This window comes from Brachypodium distachyon, chromosome 4 (genome assembly GCF_000005505.3).
Source record: "Brachypodium distachyon strain Bd21 chromosome 4, Brachypodium_distachyon_v3.0, whole genome shotgun sequence".
Taxonomy (NCBI): domain Eukaryota; kingdom Viridiplantae; phylum Streptophyta; class Magnoliopsida; order Poales; family Poaceae; genus Brachypodium; species Brachypodium distachyon.
Genome location: NC_016134.3, coordinates 46,631,364 through 46,651,056, shown reverse-complemented (window position 1 = coordinate 46,651,056; position 19,693 = coordinate 46,631,364). Strand labels below are relative to the sequence as shown.

Genomic DNA, 19,693 nt, shown 5'->3' with positions numbered 1-19,693 from the left:
CGTAACATGTCTATGTGGCAACCAAAACAACTGCTAATCTGCCACGTCAGGGTCAAACCCGGTTTTGACCGCTCTAAACCGGCTGAGGACGGGATTAGCCCGGTATTGCTAGTTGAGGGACGAAGTTTGCACCGGAAATAAGTTGAGGGACGAAATCGACAGGACACGATAGTTGAGGGACGAAAAATACACTTATCTCAAAAGAAAACAGGGTAGAACGTTTTTTTCTCTCGAGACGAGTCAATGATCACGTGGGGATGGGGATTGTCTCTCCACCGTCGATGCATGATCAGACGGCGACAGGGTGGCCGCCCGCCTGTCGGGCCCCTCCTAATAATTCCCACGTAGCATAACTGATTCCGTTATACTGCCAGAAGGGAAAGGGACTCGGCTTCCCCCGTTTCCCATTCCCATCCCCCATTCCCGGTGCCCACCGCCTCCCCCCAACCCTCCCCGCCGCGCTCGCCGGCCGGCCGTCGCCGATGGACGCCGTCGCGTTCCCGCCGCCTCCGGCGCCGTTCTTCGACGACGACGACGACTTCGGCGACTTCGCCTTCGCCCCCGCCGTGCCGCCCCAGCCCGCGCCGCAGCCGGATGACTTCGCGGCCTTCGACGACGACTGGGGCGACTTCGTGGCCGGCAGCCGCGGATCCAACGCGGACGGCGGCCCCGCGAACGCCGCCGCTCCCCCGGCGGGGAAACCCTCCGCCGGCGTCTGGGAGAAGCCGCGCGGCCCGCTCCCGCTTTCCCTGTTTGGGGCGGACGAGAAGGAGGGGGAGGAGGAGGAGGAGGGAGGGCCGGTCGGACCGCCGCCCGCGGCCACGGTGCACCAGCGGGCCCCGTCGTTGGAATCCAGAGGGTCGATGACCCCGGCGGATCTGAAGGACCTCATCGCCGGCCTCTACGGATCTCAGCCCCCGCCCGTCCCCGACGCGCCAGAGTCGGGTGCGCCGGAGGTGGCGGAGGATGACGATGGGTTCGGAGACGACGGCTGGGAATTCAAGGCCGCGCCCTCCTCGGATGCCGGCCAGGATGGTGGAGGCGGACGAGCGCACGGGGATGGAGTTGAGGTAAGCGTGTGATTTCTTCAACCGGTGATTCCCCTCCATAGCTGTCTGTCTCCAAATTTATTTCATGAGTTGTTGGGCCGACTTGTGTGGTGACATCAACACATCTGGAAACGATGTACTATCAGAATATCAATGGCGCTAGTACAATATTGCACTCACAACCGACGTGATAATTGTAACTGTTTCGAGCTCCAGGGGTCCTTCCAATTGCATAACGGCAGTTCATCGTGTTATTTTGGAGCTAGCAAAATGTGACACTTTACCAAACACACAAAGAAGAACGAGCTTGCTCGTGAATTAGAGGAATTAGCTCGTGGATTTGCTGCCAGAAAACCGAAGCTAACCCACTTGAGAAAATTCAAATGCTAAGTGGTGGGAATTGAAGTTGTGACCTCTCACATAACTAAATCAGTAATCAAATGACTGCTATGATCAAGTAAACTTTCAAACTACTCCAAGGGTAGTATTCTGTCTCATGTAACATTTTTGTATACATAATAAGGTGAAAAGTTGGGGTACAAAGCTGTAACTTACACTGTCCATGTTTATACGCGTTTTAGACTTTGAAAGTGATTAAACATTCGTTGTAATACGTAGTAAAAATGGAAGAAATTCATGTTTCCCTCTAGTAGTTGGATACATTTTATTAAGGAACATATACTCCGTAACTTGCATTACCAGCCCTGTTGTCAGTTGTCTCTATCCACTTTCCTATCTCTTAATTTGGTTTGATCTGAGTGTTTTCATATTTTCAGGATATACCAAAACCATTGGGCACCAACCAGGAAGAATGGTCACTATTTACTAGTGTTGATAATAAACTGAACAATGTTCAGACTACAGATCATATTAGAAATCCTGAGTCCACAGGAGAAAGTGTGAAGACCTTCAGTTATTCTCTAGATAATACTTCATCCATACTCAACTTATACAAAGAAAGCAACCTGGTTGATGCTGTTCATGTTCCTCAAAGTTTTTCGGAAGGTGGTCTGAGTTCTTCTGATGTGTTCTCTAGCAATGAAATGGTAAGTATTTCATGTTATTTTAATTTACCCATGGATACCATTATTTTATTTAGATGTGCGCTAATGATCAGTGATCAGAACTCTTCGTCTGGAACAGATGAAGACCATTCCATTAAATCAGCAAGTGATAGCATTTTGATTGACTTCTACAATAAGCTGAGAGAAGAGTCGTTGGCAATGATGTTCCAATATATCAAAGATACTAAGGTTGACCGCTGCTCATTACATGTAGTGCATACACCTTTGGTACTTTTTCCCTTTATAATTCAGTAATAAATATGGATTCAGGAGGCCCAGAAGAGTTCTACGCATTCTGATGGAAACAACAAAGTGACAGCAATCGAAAGGGAGATTCAGGTATGGTCTGCTTATGCTTTGCTGGATTAGCTTCATCTTAGGAATTTACTGAAGCTTTTCTTATACTCTTAGGTAGTTTTTGGTTGAGATCATGAAGTGGAATGTAATGGAATGGTTCCAAAAGCTGAGATGATTCTTGTGTTTGGTCCTTAAAACATGGAGAAGTGGAATGGAACCATATGGTTCCTCAAAAGAGAATATTCCCTCAATATGCCTAACCATCTCATTCCTCAAAAATGTAGGAATGGGTTGGTTCCAAGTGGAATCAGTGATTTAAGTGTTTGGTTCTTAGTATATAGAAAAGTAGAACCGTTCCATTACATTCCATCCCTATAGGAATAGAACCGTTCCATTCCATTCCACCTCGCTCTACAACCAAACACAGCCTTAGTGCTTCAGAAAAACATTTGCTTATTTGCTGCCAAATGAACATTATTTCGTATAAAGTACTTAAAATAATCATAGCCCCTCTGCTCACTCCATTTCTCATAATTTTCAGGAAATTTTGGAGAAACTACAAGATTCTTCAGTTGCAGAAGGCTCTCGTATAGAGGAACAACCTTCGTGCGATGCGTATGTTTCTGAATTGCTTAGCAATACCAAAGAGGAAAATATGAAGGATTTTGAGCAACACTATCATTTGGGAGCAAAAATAGCAGCGGTACATACCACCGTCAAGGATATGTTATCAATGGTTTTTGTTTTTGCACATATAATTTATTTTTGCCTTGTTTCATTAATCAGATGATTTTGGCAATTTCTTAAGTTACTCTAGATCAGTTCACTTCTGTTTGTTGGACTACCTCAATTCTTGTGTGCACAGTTTCTGTAGATGAAAACATAATCAAATATGAAATTGGTATACATTAGTGCTTTCATGCACATTTCTGCAATCCACGGAAGACCTTGTGTGCACAGTTTCCATAGATAAAAACATAATCAAAAATGAAAATGCTATTGGTTAGTGCTTTTCATGCACATTTCTGCAATCCACGTCAGACCTACCCTCTTGGGATCTGTAGATTACATGTGATTATTTTGCTCGTTTGAGTGTACAATATGTGCAACTGATCCTGCAGTTTACCATTTTACGTTCATCTACTTGTTTTCGTGAATCATGATGTCATCTTTGGGTTATTAATTTTATACTTGAATATAGGCACAGCAAGACATGAGTCTGGCAGTTGAACTTTACCAGCACAGTGTGTCAACCCTACATATCTTGGAACTAGCATCCAAGGAGGAGCGATGTGATTATGTCAGTGCATGGTACAATATGTTTTTGTCCTGTGCTCAGGAATTGCAGCACGGTGCAGTCCTTTGGCAAGAATCTTGTCGTGCAGAAGTCAGCGACCTATTAATTTCTGAAGGTGCGTGCGTTTTGAACAATGGGGGGTACTTCATCATTTGTGTTCACAGATAGAAGATTACCATAAACTTGATAGTTGATATTCTGTTGGTTGTACAGGTGCTTATTACTTTGTTGCTCTTGGGGAGATCTACAGAGTTGCACAGATTTTACATTTGTCCTTGCAGTATTTCAAGCCTTGGGTTCTTGCAGATCTCAGAATGTTGAGTAAGATGTTGGCTTGTTGGGACAGCTGCACTAATGCATGGACTAGTGGGTTAGAAACAGCTCTTAAAATAGTTCTTGACAGCAATCACTTGAATGCATCTGTTGTTAAAGCTCTTCTGGAGTCCATCATAACTATTCAAGAACTCAAGGTTGAGAATATTCAAAGTTTTGTTCCCAACGAATTGGCATGTCGACTAACATTGCTGCCAACTGATCTTGTACCAGGTTAGTAACACATTCTTGCCTGAAAGGAAGCTCTCAGCTATCAGATACTTCTTTGTTCCAACTAACTGATAACGTTCTTCGCTTCATGCAGGAGAGAAAGCGACCGTGTGGAATGGTAATCACTATTTTGTTAAAGTTGCAAATTTGTGGGCAAATCGGGTATCTTCCGAGCCTCCTCGGTTTGCACTCGCTCATTCTCCCCAATGAACATACAAGCAGCAGCTACCCACCTTGTTGAGTAACCTGGCAACGAACTTGGGATGTTTTAGAGGACCAGAACTTTTTACTCAATCTGGTGGAAACATCAGAAGAAGCTTTCTCCACCCAAATTTATTCGTCAGGCACAATGATATAGAGCAAACCATCCTGTGCGACACGACTGCTGTGTCTGGAAGGTCAATCAACGGAGACTACTTCCAGTACCAGTCAGACCATTCATTTGTACAAGTAGTATTTCTTTTCACCATTCTTTCCGTGGAGCTGGGTAATGGCAAGTAAAGTAAAGCCAAAAGGGTATTTTTTTTCTACAAGTCAACATGTAAATCATTGTATTTAAGCTGAAGTGCACTACGGGATCGAAGTGCACAGGCAGCGTAATCTGCTGTGATTGTACAAACTTGTGGATTGGGAACTTCAAAAGTATAAAATGAGGGGAAGTTATATTAATCTGTTCGAACCCTTTTGTCTGGATCTAGATCATGTTTGGGTAATACTGACTATATATTTCAACTACTGTCAACGTATGGTGAGCAACTAGCCTTAAGTGTTTGGTAATAAAATTGATCGCCAAACAAGTTGGGCCTGCCCTCCACTTTGCTGAGTTTATTGTACCACAACACAAAATTGTGGTTATGTTGTCAAAGAAACGTGCCCCAAACTAAGTCAGATTGGTAACTCATGTGAGACAATCATGTGAATAATAAAGCCGTGCTCCAAACCAAAAAGTCAAATTTGCTACTCATGCGAGGCAATGATGTGAATAATAAAGCTGTGCTCCAAGCCAAAAGCCAATTTTGGAACGCATGCGTTGAAACATTATAAATAATACAACGATGCCCTAAACAAGAAACCAAGTTCGCAACTCAGGTGTCGCAATGCTATCAATAAAATGGTGCGCCAAACAAAATTTCAAGTTCACAGATTAGGTGTGGCAATGTTATCCATAAAACAGCGCCACTAAGACAGTATTACTATAGATATACAGCAGTTTCCTAAGATTGTATGTTAAATTGGTCATATTATGGAAGACGGGAAGAAACCATCGGCTGACCTTATGTACAGTTATATGTGAAAAAATGGCAACAAAAACGTAGGTACCAACTGGTAAAACAAGGAAAAAGATTATCATAATCCACCACAAAAACATAGGCTTAGATCACTGCCAAATTGACAAACTAGCAAATGCACAAAACATATGCTCACATCAACCATATAGCAAGGGTGTCATTATTCCACCTGATCATTTAAGTGGTACAATGCAGTAAAATCATTGACCAGTTTTCATAACTAGTGCGTAGGTTTGAACCGGGACGCAGATCCTATGATGACACCATAGGAAAAACTGCTCGTTTGGCAAAACTATAGGATTATACATAGCCACGAAGTAACATTCTGGCCTAGTCAAAAATCTGGTAAACCACGAGCCAAAGGCTAGTCGCCTAGTCATCCAGCTCAATGATCTTCACAACAGAGGAATCTCCCACTTTCTGGCAGACGACGACACGATCATGCGACTTAATCACACCGGAAGCTTTGCCGTGGTCAAGAGCAACCTTCAAAACTGACTCATTTGTAGTGCTGGTAGATTCAGCCTGCAGGACAAAGAGAAAGATCAGTTCAAGTCAACAGCCAAGATGAGTACATACTACATAGATTTCAATACTCTAGCTACCCAGTGCAAAATATATCCAAGCAGTCTGACTGGTCTACCAGGCTTGTTCCGTTCATAGTACACAAAATCATCAAAAACGCTATCGATCAAGTTTTTTTTTTAAAAGTTTTTGATCAAGCTTAGGAGGCCTTGCAAACTTTTCTAAACTGAACTGAATTTCAAGGGTTATTACTCTGAAAACATTTCTTATATAGATAATTTATCAAGAGTAACAGTAGAACACACGACACAAACAAGACTATAATACAGGAATAATAAAGGTGGGTCTGTAGTGCAATAGCCTAGTCATATTTCTGCGAAGCATTCAATTTTCACTTGGTTAAAAACCTGCAAAAATGCACTAATGCCTAAAACGATGCTGATACCATATCAGCAACGTAGGCTGTTTGTTTTTCCATACAATTTTATGCTAATAATCAACATCAGTAGGCAGGTGCCTGGAGCTATGTAAATGAAGAATCCATTCCTCTCCTCCCCACTGCAAGGGCCATGTGTCATGTAATTGAACCAACATACCAAGCGCGTTCATATGTTTAAATTATTGTAGCCGACAAAGAAAAGAAAGCTAACATACTAGATGAAATTTAAGTTATTGTAGCCAACAGAGGAAAGGCGAGCTAACTTACTGGATGACGTGGATCAGCAAGCATTGGAAAGAGGCCTCTAACTATAAGTGATTGTCTGGCCTGCAAGAAATAATTTATCAAATATGAGTTACAACAGTGCCATACTCTGCAAATATCAACAAAAGGCTTTCTCCAAAAGAGAGGAAATGCCAAGGCTCTTCAGTACTGTTTCCCATTAAAAATGGAAACTAAGTGTCCAGTAGAACTGAAGATTCTACAGTAGATGATAACAGCAAGAGTCCACTTGACCAGCGAAGGAACTACTATTTACTAGAAATATAAAGAACCAATACCTATCAACATTTTTTCGCCAAGGGACCTAAAGGCCATATAAGGTTCATTGCTGAGTGAAGTACCTTTTCCTAGTACTACATGGCACATATATATTGTTCCCTGTATTGTACTACTGTGTTGCGCAATTGTGTATTCTTAGGTGTTGCGTGTCACTAACAAAAACTTCATAAGTCCAAAGTTATCTTTTACAAATCAAAGATTAGCGTGTTTTTTAAGAATTACACCACATAGCACATATAAAAAAAGAAGTTCTAAATAGGTTAGACTTAAGGGGAAAGGCTGTCCACATACCTCAAAGGCGCCTGTGAAGCTCCACTTCAGTTGGTTTGTTTTTAGACGAGGAATGACAACAGACAGAACAGGCATTGTGGGCCTGTACTTGGCGATCAGCCTGCAGTAGAGGTAATATATGAGGTTAACTGTCATTCAACTACAGACTATAGAGGTAATATTAAATTTATTTCTACCTTGCAGCCCGTCCGGATGAGGTGAAGCAAATGATGACGGAAGCCTTAACTTTGATGGCAGCCCGCACCTAGCAAATAGTTAGGGAGCTATTTCAGACTAAGAAGCCCAAGTTTCATAGACTCAATGAATGAAAACAGGAAATGTTTCCAGGTAAACAGTAAAAAGGGTTGGAACATGAGAAGAAACAAACGTACTGCAGAGGAAGCAATAGACTCCAAGTGAGACATGGGTTCTCCTACGTACTTCACAGTCCGCTTGAAGTATAAATCTTGGTTGAAGACCTTCTCAGCCTGTGAAATAAATTTGCACGAACATATAAGCATGTAACTAAACCTGATGATACGGAGGCAGAAAGCAGAAAGGAATGAACTTCCATTACACACTGCATGTTTATCAATAAACCATGGACTTCTGAAGAGAAATTTTACCTCAGCACAAATTCTGCCCACTGTTGAAATAGTCTCAACTGGATATAACCCACGAAGAGTTTCAGCACCAAGGAGAATGGCATCACTACCTGAACAAAACAATTGTGATTCATGTTAAACTTTTTTCATGCCAGTTTATAAGTGCAGTAACGAGCTGCACATCAGAACCAGAGTAGGCCTGATCATCCACTCACCATCCAGCACTGCGTTTGCCACATCAGTTGCCTCGGCACGAGTAGGCCTGAGGTTGTCAGTCATACTGTCCACAACACGAGTAACAACAGCAGGCTTTCCAGCCATGTTGCACTTGTGCAGAGCAGACTTTTGAAACAAAAACACCTACAAAATGGTAGGTTACGATCAAGTACTAAATTAACCTATGAAGGCCCTTAATTTGAAAACAAAGTAAAAATCTAGCTAAAGCATTGATAGCTCTCTCACAAAGCTTCATAGAAAGGGAGAAATCATATGTGCTAATGAAGCAATGTCTTCTAAACTGCTAAAAGTAAGTTAAGACAGCAAACCTTTTCAGGTGGAAGATCAATTCCCAGGTTTCCTCTTGAAAGAATTATACCATCTGCTTCTTCCAGGATCTCATCAAAATGGTTCAAGCCCTGCAAAGAATGAGGGAGTGAATAGGTTGTCAAACAAATAAAAGTTGCTCAGAAATGTTAAAATAGTATCTTGAATGTACCTCCACATTTTCAATTTTTGCAAATATCAGAGTTTGGCTAAGATCACCCAACTTTGAGAGGAACTCACGTGCCTGTATTGAAGGAAACATTAGCAACCAGAACTTTCTTTCCAAGTACAAAGTGTAAACAAATAAAAGTTGAATGCATCGAAGAAAGATGTTACTTTGATATATAGTCTAAATGTATCCATGTAACAAATCACTTACTTGCCGCACATCGTCCGCATGTCTTGTATAAGACAGAGAGAGGAAGTCAATCTTGTTTGGAGTACCCCATTTCTTGATAACCTGAAGTGGTGCATGCTCAGTTACTCATAAGTCCCATGATGGGTTAGACGGAGAGCCCCAGTTACATTAAAAAATCTGATTTTCTTTTTTACTTAAATTCTTGTATCAAGAGAGCTCTTAGAGACAGGGGAAAGACAAGAAAGCAACAAATAAGCTAGGAGACATAATCACGATTCAGGGAGGAGCTCCTTACATCCTTATCCTCATCGGATAGTGTGGGCAAGTCAATATGGATCTGAGAGCAGTGCAATGTGAATAGTGAACCAGCCAGGGTAGCTGAGTTCTTGATCACACAGACAACATCATCCCCTTTAACTTCAGAAACCTACATCAGGCAGAAGAGAGTATTGGTGTCAGAAGATGTGAATATCCAACAAAATCCTATAGCAGAGGCATATAAAACATCAGAAAAGCCGATGGCTTAAGCATGCAGCATAAGCAGCGTGTCAAAGACTTTTACCTCTAACCAAACTGAAGTAGTCTCACTCCCTGTGAACAAATATTGCCCCACAAATATTGTGTCTCCTGGCTTCAAAGCCTGCAATGAACAAAGGATAGCTATTTTTTTACATCTGAGCAGAATTATACGTCGACCTTCTATTGACACCATGAATGACATAGACGAAAAGTTACAGAGCAGACAGAAAATTGGGGATCTGCTTACAGCTAACGCGGCATGCAAGTAAAATACAGTGTTAGATTCAGGGAGATAACATAACAACACATTACCTTGGCGAGTCCGGAGAAGTTGATGGGCAGCACTTTGGACGAAGCCTCCTGGCCCTGATGAGGGGTGAGAACAACAGACTCGTTCTCTTCAAGCGAGATTGTGACTTCGCTCTTGTTCACCACTTGCAACTCTGGGCCAACGGTGTCGAGCATAACCTGTCCAAAAAGGGATCCAAATGTCAGGTCACCAAACAAACTAATTTCACCTAGCTAAGCATCAGAACCCTGTTAAGTGTTAACTGTGCCACATGTTCAGATTTGCGAAATCAGGAGCTTGCTCCTTTTATCTAAAAAATTGTTCAGATTTGTGGTTCCCGTCGTCTAAACAAATTTGATTCCGTTTACAGCTTAGGCTATGGTCCAATGGATCAGTCCACGGTACTTACTGCGCAGAGCTTCTTGGTGGCCTTGATGGCCAGCTTGAGGTTATCGAGCGTCTCCTGGTGGTACGCGGCGTCCCCCCACGAGAAATCAAAACGGGCCACTGCAAAAACCCACCACAATTGCCGTCAGATTTAAATAATATATAAGCAGTATAGATTCACAGAGACAAGTAAGAGGAAGCCGCGACACTGTCCACGGCTAGCGAATAGTATGAAGGATGCTACGGACCAGACATGCCGGCCTTGAGGCAGGCGGAGATGTCCTCCACGGAGCGCGACTTGGGACCCAGCGTCCCCACGATCTTCGTCATCGCCGGGAAGAAGTTCTGAATCAAAAGGAAAAAAAATCGACGGCGGGGGTTTGATCCCACGCCCAAGCAACACGGGTTAGGGTTCCGCATCGGCAATCAGCGCTCGATCCCCCGCACAGATCAACCAAATCCGGCGGCGAACCGAAGCACGAGGAGGTAAGGGATGGGATGCACTTACGGGCTTGGATGGCTCGAGGATGGAGACCATCCGGATGGGCTCCTCGAGGAGCAGGTTGGTGGAATGCATATTCGCTGGCTGCCCGGATCGGCGGCGAGCGGCGCAGGAGGAGGCTGGTGCGGGGGAGCTTTGCTGCTTCTTCTTCCCCAAGCAAGGAAAGAGGAATCGCTGGAGACCTAGTGCGATGCGCTGCGGTGCGGTATCCTCCTCTCCTTTCTTCCCTCTTTTATTAAGCCAGCGATCGATCGAACAAGCGGCGGCATATGCCCTTCCCGTGGGCCGAAGCGGCGCTGGGTTTGCGAACCCACGGGTTTTGTTTCTTTCCTTGGACGCTTGTTTTCATTTCCCTTGCGATGTGGGCCGGGTTCGGACGCGGGCCGCCCGAGCCCAGCTCGTGAACGGCTGGTGTTTTGACCTTTTTGGGGCTTTGACTCGTTAATTAGTTTCTCATTCTCTTTGTTTGTTTTTATCACGACTCGTTTCTCCTTCTGTATCTTCTTCTTCGTGTTCTGCCGGGCGCGGGGACCGTTTATTTCTTCTTTGTTTTTCAAGAGTCGTGGTCGTGGACCGGGGTTTGCAATGCGAGCTGTCCCTGTCTTGCTCGACAAGTTGGATTCGTTCTAGAACCTTGTTTATGACCCATGATTGAATATTGGAATGCGACGTTTCTTGCGGCTAAATGTTGCCGGTTTTCTTTTTCCAAACTTGTGCCAAAACACGCTGGCTACCCGTATTGCCTGCCACCTGCTAGGAGATGACCGGGTTTAGGGATGTTCATACACGAATCTCAACGTGTCTAACTCACCGTGGATCTAGACACAACGACGATTGAGAGCGCGAGAGATAACAAATCCCCGATGAAATGTAGGTACTCATTCTCTTTGTTTGACAGAGACAGGCAGCAATGGACACTTTTTTCTCCAGACGTGTTCCCCTGCCACAAATTCTCTTCTTCAGAAGTGTCTCGGTTTCGTCTCGAGTGTCCAGAGATCGAAAACCACGGGTGTTGATCAACGCATTATCAAGCAAAATTAGCTGGATCAACACTAGCTTAGCTATAGGAAAGAAGAGTAATAAAAAGCAATGCAGAATTGCAGGTGCTGGTTGACTCACACACACAACGAAGGCTTGGGATAATGAGATAACAAATCCGATGAAATGCAGGTACCATACGTGATTGCATAGATGCTCATTTTTATTTACTGTTTCCTGGTTCGAAAGAGACAGGCAGCAATAGACACTTTTTTTTTCTTCAGAAGATGTGTTGCCCTGCCCCAAATTCTCTTCTTCAGAAGTGTCTCGGTTCCGTCTCACGTGCTGGAACTTGGAAGAAGCATTTGACGCGTCCAGAGATCGAAAACCTAGACACATTATCAACAGAATCAAGCAAAACGTCTAGAGCGAAAGTATCAACGAAGAACACCGGTCGATTAAACCACAAGTACTCAAAAAATTAGCCGGATCAACAAGACTAGCTTAGCTACACAGAAGAACAGTAACAGCAATGCAGAATTGCAGATGCTGAGCTAAACTTTCAGTAGCTGAGGGCATCGTCCTCCGTGGTCACACCACCGGACAGCGACACGGAGCCCTCCTCTTCCTCCGGGTCGTCGACGGGCACGCTCTCGAGCATCCTCACGACGTCAGCCATGGCGGGCCTCTGCGCCGGCGCCTCGGCCACGCACGCCAGCGCCACGTGCAGCACGGCCACCATCTCCTCCTCCACGCCCCTCTCCCTCAGCAGCTCCACGTCGAACACCTCCGCCGTCCACTCCTCCCTCACCACCGACCTCACCCACTCCGGCAAGCTCATCACCACCGGACTCTGCCGCTTTTCTCTCCTCTGCTCGTTCCTTCCGTCGTCTTCCTGCGCGGCGGGGACTCTGCCGGTGAGCGCCTCCAGGATCAGAACGCCGAAGCCGTACACGTCGGCCTCCTGCGACAGCCGCGGCGGCCCGGTACGCTGCTCCGGAGCGGTGTAGCCCCCGAGGCGGGCCACGGCGTGGGCCGGGCTGAGGAGCAGGGCCAGCCCAAAGTCGGCGACCATGGCGCGTACTCCCCCGCGTTCGTCGTCCAGCAGCAGCACGTTGGTGGACTTGACGTTGCCGTGCGGGATGGCGGCGCCGCGGTACTCGCCATGGATGCAAGCCAGCCCGCGCGCCGCGCCCAAAAGCAGCCGCACCCGGCTCGCCCAGCCCAGCGGCGCCGGCGCCGGCGCCGGGGAAGAAGAAGAGGGGTGGAGGCGGCGATGGAGGCTGGAGCCGGGGAAGTAGTCGTAGACGAGGAGCTTCTCCTGCTTGGCGTAGTAGAAGGCGCGGAGCGGGACGAGGTTCGGGTGGCGGAGCCGGCCGATGAGGTCCATGTAGCGGCGGAACTCGTCGCGGCCGCACGGGTTCGCGTCCCGGAGACGCTTCACGGCCACCGTTCGCCCGTCGGGGAGCGCCGCTCTGTAGACTGTTCCGAGGCTGCCTCGGCCCACCATCTCTGCCGACGCTCGGAGAAGCTCGTCCAGCTCGAACTTGCACTTCGGTTTGGATGTCGTCCTTCTGTGGCCGCCGGTGCTGCTATCGCTGTCGTCTTCGGCTTCGGGGTTGTCGCCGAAGAAGACGAGCTTGCTGCGGGCGCCGTCGCTGTCGTCGCTGCAGCGGCCGGTGGCGCTGCCGGGGCGAGCCGGCTGCATCTTGCCATGGCCGCCGCCGAAGATCCCGTCACCGTCGGCGTCCTCCAGGCCGACGCGGTTCCTCTTCCGGGCGGCTGTCTCGCGGCCATGACCGGCATTGCTGATGCAGCAGCAGTAGGCGAGCAGCAGAGACAGCAGAGCGAGCAAGAAGAGGGCATTACCAACAGCGATGCCAGCAATGGCGCCGGCGCTGAGGCCGGCCCCCTTGCTGGCACCAGCTCCTTCCGGCGTGGCCAGCGCCGCCGGCGCCACGGAAGACGAAGAAGACGACGCGGCCGGGTTGGACGGCACCACGGACGACTGCGACGGGGATGTCGGTGCGGGCTCCCGTGGCGGCAGGAAAGAGCATGCCGGCAATGGCGGCGCGAGACCGCAGAGGCCGGCGTTGCCGGCCAAGGAAGCGAGCCCGAACCTGGCTCGCACGGCGTCGGGGACACGTCCCGAGAGCCGGTTGTTGGACGCGTTGAACTCCGCCAGCCGCGGCAGGATTGTCGCGACATCCGGGAGGAGTCCCGCGAAGAGATTGTCCTGGAGCTTGAGAGTGAGCAACCCGGTAAGGTTCGCGAGCACTTCCGGAGAGACAGGGCCGGAGAAGCTGTTGTCTGCGAGGTCGAGCCGGGTTAGCCCGGAGAGGCGGGCAACGCCGGAGATGTTCCCCGAGAGGTCGTTGCTGGAGAGGTAGAGCAGCTGGAGGCCCTCGGCGCCGGCGCCGGCGCCGAGGAAGAGGGCGCGGAGGGTGCCGTTGAGGCGGTTCCCGCGGAGGTCGAGCGCGCGGAGGGAGGCGAGGTGGGCCAGCGGGTCGAGCGGGCCACGAAGGTCCAGCGACGGGAGGGCGAGCGAGGTCACGCGGCGGCCGTCCGGGGAGCAGCCCACGCCGGCCCAGCGGCCCGCGCAGGCGTCCGGGGTGGTCCAGTTGTTGGCCAGGATGCCGTGCGCGTCGGCGCCTAGTCTGAACATGGTCAGCGCGTCCGTGTCGCTCGGCTTCGCCTCCGGCCGCGGCACCGCCGCCGCCGCCGACACAGTCGCTGACGTCAAGAGCCCCATGGCAGCCAAGAAGAAGAGCCCCAGAGCCGCCATTGCCTGCCCCCGGAGCTTCGGCCAGATAGATTCTTGAGCTACAGCTTGAAGAAGATTGGCAGGGGGGGAAGGGAATCAATCGATCAATCAATCACGCAATGGGCGAAAGGCGGAAAGCCATGATCTTTGCTCGATCAATCTGCATTGGGAGAAGAGAGGAGGAGAGAAGCGCCGTGCCGTGCTTTCGCCGGAGCGGCGGCTTTTGATTTTTGAACTGGACGGAAGGTGTTCCGTTTGAAGCGAGGAGGGGGGAGTGATGTGGAGGGGTCATAGGCCGTGAGTGAGAGGCAGTGTGTCAGTACTGGATGCTTCTGCTTTTTCGCTTTCGCTCTGTGCTTTGTCTGCTCGTGTTGGCCGGCCGGGCCCCTAGGCAAGGGAGGCTCCCCCCTAGCGTACAGGCCGGGGAGGTCCCGCAGCCAGTGAGTGTGAGCCTAACTTCTTCCCCCTTCCTGGCCTGGGTCAGAGACGGCAAGTCAAAAGCTGAGAACCGTTCGGTGCGCAGTGATTTCCTGGCCGTGAATTGCATAGAATTATTGTACTGCTGACACTCGATCGAACTGGACCATGTCGACATGATGCTAACCGATAGAGGGAAACATTGTATTTGTACATTTTGGCCCATAGACTCAGAGAAAATAAACACTGAAGTCCAGAGTGTTAATATCGCTCATTTCTCGTAAACAAAACATAGGGGTTTCGCAATATTTGACTCAGAGAAAATAAACAATCAAGAAAAGGAAATCACCCTGTTCCAGGGAGGGGGGAACATTCTGGCTTCGCAATTCCAGGAACAGGACTATGCAAGCAGAGACGATGAGTGAATGAATATCTCGGGAGTTGTTCGAAACTGATCTTCCCGTGCTCCGCTCCGGTGGTGCAGATGATTATGGACTGACTGATGGTGGTAGTAAACCAGTAACAGTAAGATCGAGTTCTTACCTTAAGAAGAGGCAGGCAAGAGAGACAGCATGGCTAAAATCATTGTCCTCTCGGCCCGCGTGACAGCAAAAAGGTTCCGAGGCATCATGCCTCCTCGCCCTTTTGCTTTCCATAGCCTCCTCTTCTTTCCAGACACCCCCAATCTCGCCCAGTTTTACCTGCAGTGTGGCGCAAACTGGACAAAAGAAGAGATTGATATCTCTGAATGAACGAATGAGTAGAAAGATCTCAGGCCGGCGAGTTTAAACTTTTTGCCCTGTGGAGAACTATTTGTACTTCCGGCATCCAAATCCTGGGAAAAGCTCAGTGAAAATGACAAGTGAAAACTGCATTCTGTGATCAGGAGATCAATAGGGGACTGTTTTCTAAGCCAACTGCACGAGAATGTAATTTCAGGATAAAATATTAGGAGGGTCTAATCTCTCTAGGGAACAATGCGGATAAACCAGACTTTATCGTCATGTTACATCAGGTCTAACAAATCGACACATGAGTTTACAGCTGAATTTCGAGGTTGGTCATTATTGATTAGACAGCCGTAATATAGTTCTAGGAGGAAACTGCAAAGAAGGTTCCATCTGTTCATGCTCCATGCTTTTACCAGGATACGGTACCTAGCTCCCTGCAGCAAAGAAACCATGGCTTGTTAGTGTCTGGAAGAACTTGGCTATAGTTGACCTCAAAGCAAAGTTATCAAAAGCATCTTGGTAGATAAAGGTAAAGACAGAAAAAGAAGAAATCCAACATAGTTAGATCTTGCGCAGCGAAAGACGCGGAAGAGGAAATTGCCATGAGCAGAGACCTACTCATCCCTACTTCCCTACGAGTGGGCAGAAAAACCAATGACTGAGACTGAACAAAAAGTTGGCAGAAAAATTCACAGACGGAAATTAGTTTGGCCAATTTGGGTATCACTTCCTGGTAACCCGAAGGACTAAATTGACTGAACAAGCGAGCGAACGGCCTAATCCCCAGTCCCCAGGGACTCTACTACCGAACGCGCACCCTGCCTTTTCATAAACTTCACAAACCTTGGAGCAGATTGACAGAGTTTTGTGCATTCATCTTACTCATGGTTCCAATTAAAATCAAGTTAAGAGAACTTCATCAAGCCTCATGCTCTCCCGAATTCATGTTGTGTTGGGATACTTAATGGTAGCACTATCCCAGTGATCATGAAATTCACTTAACTCAAAGTGGGTTCATAGGGTCATTATAAAAAACACGAAAAGGTGCAATGGCCAAAGAATGCAGGCACGCAAAATATATACGCATGTGGAACATATTCGAGAGAGTGTGGCTGCGCAATTCTCTTACATTCATGTATTGTGCACCGAAATAGTATAATAGTCTACGCACACAAGCTAGTGCCTTAAAAATGAACTTAAAATGTGCTTCAAGACAATTCAAAACTAAAACAAGATCGGTTAAATCCTTGTGATCGAGAGCAGCTCTACTTTCTAATAATCTCGTATTAGAAAACATTACAGCATTTTGAGCTCGACTGATATTGAATGTGCCATTATACCATGGTTTGAGGTTGTTTCATCCTTTTGTCTGAGCTACTGGCTGTCAATAGAGCTCAACTTGTGCCTGAGCTGTGAGTGACTTACGATTTATGGAGGAAATAAGATTGTTGTTAACATTAAGCATGGCTCATGCTGCACCTAATTGGTGTATCTAGTAGTCCATCTCCTGCTGAGGCGTTTATCACTGAAAGCTGCTGACGAGGGCTTGGTGCAAAGATTAATGAATGAGTTATGCATCCAAGTTTAACAGGACAGAGTAGTGCTATCTAAAAATATGTAAATTTTGAAATTTGGGACTTCGTAACTCCATAAATTATTTTATCATTTCACATCAAGTTGTCTCCTGTTGTGAGCTCTAGTTCTAAGTGCACAGGATTTTAAGTTACATCACAACTAGCTAGAATTATTGGACTTGATGGCAATACTACATAGTGCATACTGCTTCTGCTATCTCAAAGTACTTGTGCCTTGCATTTGAGGAGCTCATTGTCGTGCTTGTAATACAGTGTTATAAAGACTCTACATTAATTTGTCCTGGATTTAGGAAGCCAAAGTGCCTTTAGATTCAGATGTTCACGTGGCAATTATACTTGAATGCAATTTTGACAAAAGATAATCTTGTGAAGAGGAAATGGCCTGGGTCCCCTTTATGCATGTTTTATGGTCAACTTGAATCTATACAGCACCTTTTTTTTACTTGTAAGGTGGCTCGAGAAGTGTGGGGTGTTGTGGGCTCTATCTTTTATACTACTCCCTCCGACCGGAATTACTTGTCGAAATATTACATGAATCTAGACGCTTTTTACACATAGATACTTCTGTATTTGGGCAAATTTGAGACAAGTAATACCTATCAGAGGGAGTAACAGAATTTCTAAGTTGCTAGACGCTTTTTACACATAGATACTTCTGTATTTGGGCAAATTTGAGACAAGTAATACCTATCAGAGGGAGTAACAGAATTTCTAAGTTGCTGTGGCAGTACCATAATGGGTTTCAAATGTTCCTTCTACATGACGAGCGTTTCCACTTTCTGGGTTTAGCAGCAATTTGTCGAGCAACCTGGAAGCGAAGAAATAGGGCACGTTTTGATCATGTGTTTATTCACTCTCCCCTGGGAATTATCTTCTATGCAGTTTCCGTTTTTGATCTATTGGGCAGATCTCCACAAGGAAGACGATCAAGCCTGTATGTGTGCCAGTGCGGAGAGACTGGTGAAGGAAGCAATGAATCTGGTGCAAGATGATCCTGGTGTGATTGATGCGGCAGCCTCTACTGACTTCTGGTGGTTCGACCACTTTGATGCATTTCAACCCAAATGCCTGATGGTGTAGGATTGTAATCCTGTCTGTTAAACTTTTAAACTTGGCCCCTGTCTTTTGAACTGTAATCTAGATTGAAAACTTATATTAGTGCATTAGTGGTAACAGGTTTTTGTCCCATATTAGTTCCGAATTGGGCAGTGACAGACTGACAGTGGGTTTTCTACATCACCGGGAGGAAATTGTAGCCCCTTCCATTTGTCATTTCTGTTATTCCACAAGCTCAATGAGTAGATACATCTCGCACACTAAGCTTGTGCTCGATTAAACTGTCTAGTGTTTATATGTCCAAACATCTGCTATTACATGCGGACCAAACACTATAAATCTCTAAACGATCCCAGAAAATGATGTAGCCTATGTTATTGATAATATGTCGATTAACGTTCAAAGATAGGGAAATAAGCAGCAATTTTAGCATAAGCATTTAGATGTCTGAAAAATATGAATGGTTCACTATTTTATAAGAGATTTTCAAAAACATAGCATCAAAATTTCAACTGACCTCAGAGCATCAACCTCAAAGAGGCGTGGTATGCAGGATAGCCTCAAGAATTTTCTTTTCCATTTTGTCCTCAGCAACCCACAGAGAACTCTGTTTGCGCAAGAGCTCCCTGTGCTCAGCTTTCTTCTGAGCTTTGAGCTTCTCCTTCTCCCTCCAGCTCTCCAGCTTCTGAGCTCTTTCTTTCATCTGCACACCATCGCATCTCAGTTAGTTACAAACATTTTTACAGTATAAATCTCGTTATGTCAGTTACAAACATACGTTGGTGGATTTTTGTACACATGATCCTGAGCTGAAACGAAGTTGACAGATCGACAGTTCTACAGACAAGATATCCACCTCAATTTTCTACCACATACAGCGAGCTCTAACAAGGCGGAATGGACGAGGCGATTCCACAAACAAGTTATGTGCAAGGGTGGTGAGAGCAGAGCCATGACGCGAAAGGGATACTTACGAGGGCCTGGCGGAAATCGAGCTCGAAGGCGCGCCGCTCGGCCGCCCGTGTCTGCGCCGCGGCGGCCTTGGCGGCCTTGCGCTCCTCGTTGGCGATGCGGGCGGCCTCGGCGCGGGCCTCCGCCTTGCGCTGCCGCTCGGCCTCCGACAGCTGCACCTCGTAGGCGTACTGCCGCCGCAGATCACGCACGTCGCGCGCGTACCCCTTGCGCAGCCGTTCGAGCCGCGCCCACGCCTCCCGCGGGTCGCGCGCCGCCTCGGGCTCCCAGCTCCCGAGGAACCCACTCGGCTTCGAGTGCTCGTGCGGGTCCACCCTCACCAGGGACTGCGCGGAGGCGTGGAAGCTGCGGAGGAGGTGGCGCAGGATGTGGTGCGGACGGGAGGAGGAGAGCGCCATCGTTGCCGCCGCCGGACGGATCGCCGTGGTTGTTTGCCGACGGAGCGGAGCAGCGAGGAAAGCCCTTTGCTAAACCTTGTCCGGTTGGGTCTACCACTCATGGGTCACGGGTCACGGCCCGGTTTTCTAACAGAATTACAGATCCAGGCCGGCCCAGGTAAGACGTAATAGCCCGATAGAGAGTAAGCCCAGTATTAGTACAACAGATTGTGCAAAATTTATATATTAATTAAATATAGTAATCC

General features: G+C 47.2%; 4 protein-coding genes across 4 annotated transcripts; 1 reads left to right on the top strand and 3 right to left on the bottom strand.

Moving 5' to 3' along the window:
* The first annotated feature begins 411 nt into the window (after window positions 1-411).
* Window positions 412-4,929, top strand: LOC100824858. The gene is made up of 8 exons (XM_003578875.4): window positions 412-1,070; window positions 1,826-2,095; window positions 2,174-2,302; window positions 2,384-2,452; window positions 2,952-3,113; window positions 3,612-3,822; window positions 3,921-4,253; window positions 4,345-4,929. Exons 1-8 carry the CDS (start codon window positions 483-485, stop codon window positions 4,458-4,460), a joined length of 1,878 nt encoding a protein of 625 aa, XP_003578923.1. The 5' UTR covers window positions 412-482; the 3' UTR covers window positions 4,461-4,929.
* A 671-nt stretch (window positions 4,930-5,600) lies between these two features.
* LOC100824548 (pyruvate kinase 1, cytosolic) lies at window positions 5,601-10,770 on the bottom strand. The gene is made up of 16 exons (XM_003578874.4): window positions 10,544-10,770; window positions 10,284-10,380; window positions 10,058-10,155; window positions 9,672-9,827; window positions 9,403-9,480; window positions 9,136-9,267; window positions 8,862-8,942; window positions 8,655-8,726; window positions 8,485-8,574; window positions 8,155-8,299; window positions 7,961-8,049; window positions 7,727-7,822; window positions 7,532-7,599; window positions 7,356-7,455; window positions 6,771-6,830; window positions 5,601-6,064 (listed from the first exon to the last, which is right to left on the bottom strand). Exons 1-16 carry the CDS (start codon window positions 10,610-10,612, stop codon window positions 5,912-5,914), a joined length of 1,584 nt encoding a protein of 527 aa, XP_003578922.1. The 5' UTR covers window positions 10,613-10,770; the 3' UTR covers window positions 5,601-5,911.
* Window positions 10,771-11,894: 1,124 nt separating this feature from the next.
* Window positions 11,895-14,720, bottom strand: LOC100838512 (leucine-rich repeat receptor-like protein kinase PXC1). The gene has a single exon (XM_003577012.4). It carries the CDS (start codon window positions 14,298-14,300, stop codon window positions 12,078-12,080), a length of 2,223 nt encoding a protein of 740 aa, XP_003577060.1. The 5' UTR covers window positions 14,301-14,720; the 3' UTR covers window positions 11,895-12,077.
* An 826-nt stretch (window positions 14,721-15,546) lies between these two features.
* Window positions 15,547-19,537, bottom strand: LOC100825158 (uncharacterized abhydrolase domain-containing protein DDB_G0269086). The gene is made up of 3 exons (XM_003578876.4): window positions 19,053-19,537; window positions 18,596-18,781; window positions 15,547-15,861 (listed from the first exon to the last, which is right to left on the bottom strand). Exons 1-2 carry the CDS (start codon window positions 19,446-19,448, stop codon window positions 18,611-18,613), a joined length of 567 nt encoding a protein of 188 aa, XP_003578924.1. The 5' UTR covers window positions 19,449-19,537; the 3' UTR covers window positions 15,547-15,861; window positions 18,596-18,610.
* Window positions 19,538-19,693: the final 156 nt, after the last annotated feature.